This window comes from Sinocyclocheilus rhinocerous, unplaced genomic scaffold (assembly GCF_001515625.1).
Source record: "Sinocyclocheilus rhinocerous isolate Xijiao unplaced genomic scaffold, SAMN03320098_v1.1 scaffold4545, whole genome shotgun sequence".
Classification (NCBI taxonomy): domain Eukaryota; kingdom Metazoa; phylum Chordata; class Actinopteri; order Cypriniformes; family Cyprinidae; genus Sinocyclocheilus; species Sinocyclocheilus rhinocerous.
In genome coordinates this window covers 418,151-426,976 of record NW_015635030.1, presented here as the reverse complement: position 1 = coordinate 426,976, position 8,826 = coordinate 418,151, and the positions used below count along the sequence as shown (strand labels likewise).

The window sequence follows — 8,826 nt, the reverse complement described above, 5'->3', positions numbered from 1 at the left end:
GTTAACCAGGAGTCACTCTCATTTATAATCGCAGCATCGTCTGATAAAATCAGCATGCATCTACACTAAAGTCGCGCTCGTGTGTGTGAGACGCGGGAGCTGATGGCAGGGGGCGGTGGATATTTGTGGCGGTCAATGTGGATATTGTGGATGAGTTTTTCTGTGTCATCACGTTTTATTAGTTCTACAGCTTCAGTTTCGGAATTTTCACCCTTAGTAACACATACAGCTGTTCCCTCACCACAGTGCAACAGTGAAAAGGGACCCCTTTCAAAAAGTGTCGCGTTCCGAACGTTGTTTAAGCGACATACTTCATATGTATTGCGCGGTATTTTAAAAATTAATATCATAACAAAAATAAACACCAGTATTCGGTATGAACCGGTATACCGCCCAGCACTACCTGGAGCTATTAAGCTCTAAATATGATTTAAAAAGCACAGTAAAAATAATACATAGTCCATATGACTTGTACACTACATTCTAAGTCATCTGTAGCCGTATGATAACCTTTTGAAACAGACCTATATAGTCATTATTCTATGAAAATCTTCCCCTCTGCCGTAGCTCTCAAATCACATTTTGAATAGCTGGAACTGAAGTGGAGAGGTAGATTTCTAGCAAATAATCATTCAAATTTAATGTAGATTTTCAATGCTACGCCTTGGTGTCTTGGTAGGATCAGCAGTGTTTTTGTTATCATCATGGAACCTTTTTCCTTCAAGTTTTATTCAGAGGGTTTTGCTTGTGAGCAGACGCCAACTGACATTTGTTCCAAACATTTGCTCAGCAAAGTTTTCACAGATGTGGCCACGGGTGCCAAACTGATAATGACAAAAGACGGAGAGTGTCAGAAAATTATGTGATTTAAGATCTCGAATTTCATCCGAAAATCCACTCTGTAATGTAGACGAATTGTAGCGATTTGTACCCTTTTTTGACTAGGATAAAAGTAAGGAGACGAATCTGGAGAAATCTGGAGACGAAAAGACAAAGAACAGTTCCACTGTTGAGGAATTTTTGTACTGCCTCTCAAACTTTATGAATTTTTGAGAACAATTGAATTGTCCATAGCACATTTCAACTTGGACACGTAGTAGCTCTTCCTCAATCCAAGTCTCCGATTGCTCCTTCAAAACAGGAAATTCCATACGCTTAAAGCAGGTCTTGCAGTGTCTGAGGTAACAGTCTGCAATGGAAGTACAAACTGCCCGCAGGGCTCATCGCATTAAAATTTATATCTGAACTTTACTTCAGAAAGATCAACTGTGCTGTACAGTACTAGAGATGGGTCATGATGGTTTCAAAAATATTCCATATTCCACAAAAATATTAACCAGCACAACTGTTTTCAGCATTGATAATAATAATAAATAATTCTTGAGAATCAAATCAGTATATTAGAATGATTTCTGAAGGTTTATGTGATACTGAAGACTGGAGAAATGATGCTGAAAATTCAGCTTCGCGTCACAGGAATACATTTATTTTAAAATATATTAAAATAGACAACAATTATTTTAAATTGTAATAATACAATATTACAGTTTTTACTGTATTTTTGATCAAATAAATGCGGCCTTGATGAGCATAAGAGACTTCTTTCAAAACCATTTAATAAAATCTTACCAACCCTAAACTTAAACCATGCTTAAGAATGTTTTAAAATGTAACAATAAATTGATCAATAATTTTCAAATGCAACATTCAAACTGCAGTTTTATAAATCTTTTTTTTTTTTTCCTTTATCCTTTTGCAAGATGCTTCTTATTATCCATTCGTCAATAAAGTCATTACAGTTCATACATGGAAGCAGAATTAAAATGCAGTTTAAAGCTGCATTTAAATTAGATATTAATGTAGTATTTTGATAAATTGAACATTAAAATTTAAACACTTGTTTTAAACCTTAAAGACAGTGCTGGATCATTAGCAAGAATCCTCATCAGACTTCATATTGTTTCTGTTTCTGCAGAAGATATCTTGGGTAGTACTCAAAATAAAAATCAATAAGTCAAGCTCATGCTAAAAGTTCGTCTAAGAAAGTTATTTCTCCCGAGCTCATTTAAACTGTTGCAGTCAGACTGTGGGGGAACATATGGAAACCCGATTCGGTCTGATTTCTTACGAGCTATGAAATCCAGATAGATGACTGGAAGGTATAGGCTGACATCATTTCCTGTCCGTGCTTGGAAAGAATTATTGTTAGATTGTTTTCATGAGAATAAATAATGACTTCGTTCTTGAGCACCCTTGAGCATAATTAAATTAAACAAAGGATGCATTCATATGTAATCAGCTCTTCCAAACACTTCAAATCATCTCTCTAATGCGTAATAATAACAGGGTCAGTTTGGCTGGTTAGCATGAGCCAAAGCATCTTTTTCCATCCTCCTATTTTGTAAGCAATAGTAAATATTTCATTATATTATTGTAGATGTTTTTTAGTGACAATTTAAAACTAATGGAACTTGGCATAGAATTGCAATCCAATCAATTCTGGATTAATAAGACCCGCTCTACAGGTTTCTCAATGAATAATTCATGTTAACTTAAGACTGTCTTGCTCTGAAGGATGAAGAGGATGAAGCCTACCCAAAGAAGAAATGGCCGACAGTGGACGCCTCGTATTACGGTGGGAGAGGAGTTGGTGGCATTAAAAGGATGGAAGTAAGGCAAGGGTGTTAGGAAAGAAAAGAACAGCTTCCATTCGCTCCGGACCACTGCAATGATGCTATGAATGTGTATGTGTGTGTGCAGGTGCGCTGGGGAGATAAGGGATCCACTGAAGAAGGAGCCAAACTGGAGAAGGCAAAGAATGCTCGGGTGAAGATGCCAGAGCAAGAGTTTGAGTTTCCGTCCACACATACCCTAAATAATGGAATGCGGAAACCCATCTCCCCTCAGAAGTGGTACTCCCCAATCAAGGTAGATCAGTTTATCTTCAGGGGGCCTAGAAGAGGAACCACATGTTTAGTTCACCACATTAAGCATATAAACAACAGATGCATGACATTTAGATATTTTAAATGTTCAAACGCATTTTGGGGGCATTGTTTGTTATGCTTCAGCCAGTGCTTTCATCGATTCTCTTAGCGAGCAATACGATATTTACCAATACCTCAAGATAAAACCATTACGATTTGATTAGATTCAGGGGCCTGCAATTGATATATTCATATTATGATTTTGTGTGTCTGTTTTATACAACTAGTTACATTTTTTAACTCAAAAATGCAACTAAAATTTAACATGAACATTTAATTGAACCTGAATTGGAATATTGCAAATTCTGTAAAAACATCCACAACAGGGGGGGGGAAATCAAGTCACACATGAGATTATTAATCGTCAGCTCTTCATTGGATGGTGCAGTAATATAGTTATGTCAGTTTTAATATAGTCAATTTTTCAAAGTTGTAAATAAAACAAAGATTATTGGAGTACATTTAATAAGAGTATACTTTAAGTCTTTCTAGATTAAAACATTTTACAAGCAATTTTTTTTTGTTTTTTCAATGTAGGATATACAAAACAAAATGACATTCTAGTTGTTGAAAAAATACAGAAAAAAATGAGAGATATACAAAAAAATATTAAAAATGAATTTAAAAAATAAAGTTGTTAAAAATGATCTTATATCTTATCTTATATTTGATGACAGTTTTGTGGCAATTTTGTCTTTTTATAACATTCTAAATAAAGTCTTCTAATATACATTATAGATATATGAAATATGTGGGGTTTTTTTGTGTGTTGCATTGAGAAATCATATCATTAGTCATTTGATCAAAGCATCGATACATACTGATGTATTGTTATACCCCCTAGATGCTGGTTAGATGGTGGCCCCTTGAGGCTTTTTTAACTAGCTTAACCAACAAGACTTAAATTAATTCACAAAAAATTACAAATTAACACTTTTTTCTTTTATTTTTCTAATATAAAATTTAATAAAGTGAATTTTTCAATTCTTAATTCACCATGTTTTACTGGTGAACAGCATGGCATTGCTGGCAAACCAGCGACCAGAAGCAAAGCAGCTCTACCCAGCCTGAACCAGAAGGAAAATTCATGCTGGTATAATTTGGCCAGGGATGGCATCGTAAAAGGTTTTGAATTAATACAAAGTAAGCCAGGAAATGTTCATATGCCAGTGTGTCCTCACAAAAACACATTACACAGCAGCTATAGAAGACCCAGTACGGTGTCATGCTTACGGTATGGTCATCTGATGGACAACGAATGACGTGATAATTCATTGGAAGACTGGAAGGAGCTCAGAAGAAGCGGCGTGTGCTGTTGTGGTGGCCTCAGTCAGTCCAGGAAGCGGTTCTTGCATTGTTTCGTAATGTCTCTGTCAGATGGGAGGGGAGGGTTAATTTAAACCAGACTCTGAACTGAGCTGACCCAAGGGAGATGAGCTTTGCAGAGCTGGTCCATTTCCTAACAAAACAAACTCCTTTTCTCTTTCTCTTCCACCTTCTTTCCTCTGGATTATGCTAGGTGACAGTCCACTCTGAGAGGCAGAAATTAAACACATATACAGGTTGAGAAAAACAAAGAGAAAGTTCTGTGTGTATTCAACCCAGATTCAGCAAGATGTTTGCTCTCAGTAAAGTCTCCATTTAAGCCAACAATTTTTCAAGAAATGAAGTGAGATGTTATCCAGGTCCGTGTGTGGCAAATGTTACCAATAACTTCTAAGGGACAAAGTTATTTACCTCAGCGAGTGATTGGTGGTTTCAACAGTTAATATTCTGTTGAGCTACACTGAAATATTTCAATGTTGTTTTTCATACTGGACACATTTGTTTACTAAAAATATAACTCTTTAAATCCGTTAAGTTTAATGTAGGTGTGAAATAAATGGAAATCCATCCCAGCATCTCTAAGAAATTTCTACAAAATATACAGAAATCCTCATTTAGTTATTACTATGTGGCTCGGAGTACCATTTAAAATCAACGTATTAATTAAAAAATGTCAAATAAATAGAAATATGTCGTTTATTTAATTAATGATTAAAATGGTAGTTAAAAGTAACAATAATAAAAAACATTATGCATAGAATTTCAATGATTTTAGTTGATTTCCAGTTGATTTTCCATTATGCACTTGAAAAATGCCACTGGACACTTCATATGTGAAATTAACCAATGAACTTTGACACACTTTGGCCACCAATGAATGCAAATGTCACGGGAGATGTATCTATATTTAATACTCATAAATTGGTTTTAGTTAATTTTTTGTTTATTGTTACATTAAACTAAATTATTTAAAACGTTAAAAAGTTAAATAAACAGCTTTAAATGTCTTGATAATATTTTATTATTATTATTTTCGAATACATTAATAATTGATTTCATTTTATGTGCCACTCAATACCTATAATAAGAAAATAATAAGAAAAGTCACAGGTACTATATGAATATACTGTCTGCTATGCCTTAAGCAGTTATTTGTACACCCAAATAATGAGAAACGTTAATATTCATTGAATTGAAAATACACAGTGAAGAACTGGAGTCAGATGTCTGATCCACTAAATTCCAATTTTAGGAACTGACACTGTTCTGCCAGCTTATTATATTTCTTTGATCCAGACAGGAAACTGGAAACTCATCATTTAACAACCTGCATAAAATGAAATTCTAAAGATGAGTACCTTAGGGCTCTGTCTCTCTGAACTGCTCTGTGTAGTCAATTACAGATTCTCCTGGCAATGATGCTTGCATTGTTGATGAAGTGTTTGGCACCAGTGTGCTCTGAAGTGTTGATCTCCTTGAGCCGCTGATTGAGTGTTTGTGTTTGGATCTTCCAGGGGAAACTGGATGCCTTGTGGGTGTGGCTTAGGAGAGGATATGACCGCGTGTCTGTGATGAGACCTCAGCCGGGAGAGAAGGTAATAAATAGTGTCATAACACAGATGCTTCATATTATTAACAATGCTGTCAATTTGGGGCATATGCACACTACAGGTAAGAGGTTTGGAATAATAAAGATCGAGAAGTCTCTTATGCTCACCAGGACTGCATTTATTTTATCAAAAATACAGTAAAACTGTAATATTGCGAAAAAGTATCATAATTTACAATAACTATTTTCTATTTGAATATAATTTTAAAAGTATTTTATTCCTGTGATGAAAAGCTGAATTTTCAGCATCATTACTCCAGGCTTCAGTGTCACATGATCCTTCAGAAATCATAATAATATGCTTTGATTTGCTGCTCAAAGAACATTTCTTATCTTTATCAATGTTAAAAAACAATTGCTGCTTAACATTTTTGTGGAAATCGTGACACACTAAGAAGTTTGGAGTTAGCACCAAGAAAAATTCATATTAATTGAGCAACAAATCAGCAGGTTAGAATGAAAATTCTGCTGAAAATTCCATCACAGGAATGCAATTTTAAAATATATTCGAATAGAAAACAGTTATTTTAAATTATAAAAAAAAAAACTTTATTATTTCAAATGTTTGACCAGTAGTGTATACTTTATTAAATAAACTTCATATCAAACATATTTATTTTTCATGATCCTTATACAGCATAGATATTCACAAATATATCAACTCAGCTGTGCTTATTTCTTACCTCAATGACAATATTTTTAAGTTATAAAAATACATTAAATAGGACTAAAATGTCTGTTTCCGTTTCCACATAAGGTAATAGAAGGTAATGGCAAAAAAAGCAGTCCTCTGGGTTCTTTCAGAATCTGTTCTTCACACATGAAAAACATTGTGAGGTATATTGAGGCTGAAAGGAGGCCAGCTGTTAGCAATAAGTGCAGTCAGAAACAGAGGCAGAGTGAAGGTACTCAGGACACTGGCTCGGCTTCAGACCAATAGGACCAATCTGCTAATGCTCCTGCCTAAAGGAATGCAGTCTGCTTAAAGCATTAACCACCCTCCTCTTTCCCTCAGAAGAATGCACAGAGGGGAGTTTTGGGGTGTCTGATCTGCTGTGGTAAATAGAAAAAAAAAGTTGGACAGAAATCAGATGGCCTTTAAAATTATAGCAGTGAGACTGCTTTGGATCTTCACAAGCAAACAAGAGCTTCTGTTGACTATTTAAAGCTAAATTAAACTGCACTGAACTATATAACACAAAACACTAAACTGTACTCAATTCATCTCACGAAGGCCTACGTTATAATTCAAAGCCATACTGTGGAATAAAAATGATTTTAAACAAGTAGAAACTCTTAAAGGTGCCATAAGAAATCAGATTTTCCTTAATCTTGTAAAGTCAGAGTTTGACATACTAAATATACATAGTATACATATACATACAAGTTCCTGACATAAAAAACAGAAACTATTAATATGCACTAACGTTCAAAAGTTTGTGGTAAAATTTGTTGATGTTTTTGAAGAATCTTATTGTGTACTCTTACTGTGTAATATTGTGAAATAAGATTACAATTTAAAATAACTGTTTTCTATTTTAATACATTTTAAAATGTAATTTATTCCTGTAATAAAGCTGAATTTTCAGCATCATTACTCCAGTCTTTTGTGTCACGGGAGCCTTCAGAAATCATTCTAATATGTTGATTTGCTGCTCAAGAAACACTTCTTATTATTAATGTTTTATATTTTTGTGGAAACTGTGAATTTTTTTTGTTGAGGATTGTGTGATAAAGTAGGAAGTTTGAAATAGATTTCTTTTTAACATGTTAAATGTCTTTACTGTCACTTGATCAATTTAATGCATCCTTGCTGAATAAAAATATTCATTTCATTTTAGAAAAAAAAAAATCTTACTGACCTCAAACTTTTGAACAACAGTGTATGACGTCACATTTACACATCAACACCTTTTAAAGGGGTCATATGATGCGATTTCAATTTTTCCTTTCTCTTTGGAGTGTTACAAGGTCTTGGTGCATAAAGAAGATCTGTAAAGTTGCAAAGACTAAAGTCTCAAATCCAAAGAGATATTCTTTATAAAAGTTAAGAGTTAACCACGCCTACCTAAAACGGCTCGTTCTAACACGCCCCCACATATCTACCTCACTATGTGGGAAGATTTGCATTACGCCGCCCAAATGTTCACGCAAAGAAAGAAGGCATAACTTTTATTCTCGCTGTAGTATTGATGCCGCCATGTCGAGACGCTGTGTGTTTCGTTGTGAAAGCGAAACTACTTTCAAAAGAGGACGATATCCGCTTCGTCATACCTAGAGCTGATCTGTGCTGGTCGCTGAGGAAATACATCAACTTAGTGCTGTGGATCACCGGATCGGCTTTCACCGTTTTCACCGCTCCTTCATCGGATCCGCCGGGACCGCCGTTCTCGATCCCGCCACCTCAGCTCACTCTTGCCCGGCTTCAGCTCAGACTAAGCCGGGGCTTTCGCTCACGCTAGGCCGCTGTGTTTTTCGTTGTGAAAGCGAAACTACTTTGTTTGGCCTTCCAAAAATGGACACGACTAGAAATCAGTGGTTAAGTTGTATTTACAACACTGTTCCAGAACACTTCAACCCAAATATTCAGATGTGTGCAGCACATTTTATGGAGGACTGTTTACTGATCCTGGGAGAGTAACGTTAGACTAAAATGCCGGCAGTTCTGACTCACGTAAGTACGTTTTCATTTAAAGGATTTGCCACTGATGATTCAAACGCGAGTTTTGGGCAGTAGAGTAGCACTTGTTGTTTGTCATTTCTCTGATCACAAATGCAGACAGGGTTTTATGTTTACGCGGCGCAATGCAACGCAACGCGTAAAAAGACAGTATAAGTCATTATAATCAGTAATTATGTCCCCACTGGATGCAACAAATGCCTCGTTTATAATAGGTTTTATTG

General features: G+C 35.3%; 1 protein-coding gene across 1 annotated transcript in view; it reads left to right on the top strand.

Annotated features, from left to right (window-relative positions):
- LOC107746224 (anthrax toxin receptor 1-like) overlaps positions 1–8,826 on the top strand; it is a 26,771-nt gene that overhangs the window by 14,982 nt on the left and 2,963 nt on the right. The window contains exons 15-17 of the mRNA XM_016560354.1: positions 2,575–2,670; positions 2,761–2,928; positions 5,828–5,908. Coding sequence (XP_016415840.1) covers positions 2,575–2,670; positions 2,761–2,928; positions 5,828–5,908 — 345 coding nt within the window. The remainder of the gene's footprint in view (positions 1–2,574; positions 2,671–2,760; positions 2,929–5,827; positions 5,909–8,826) is intronic.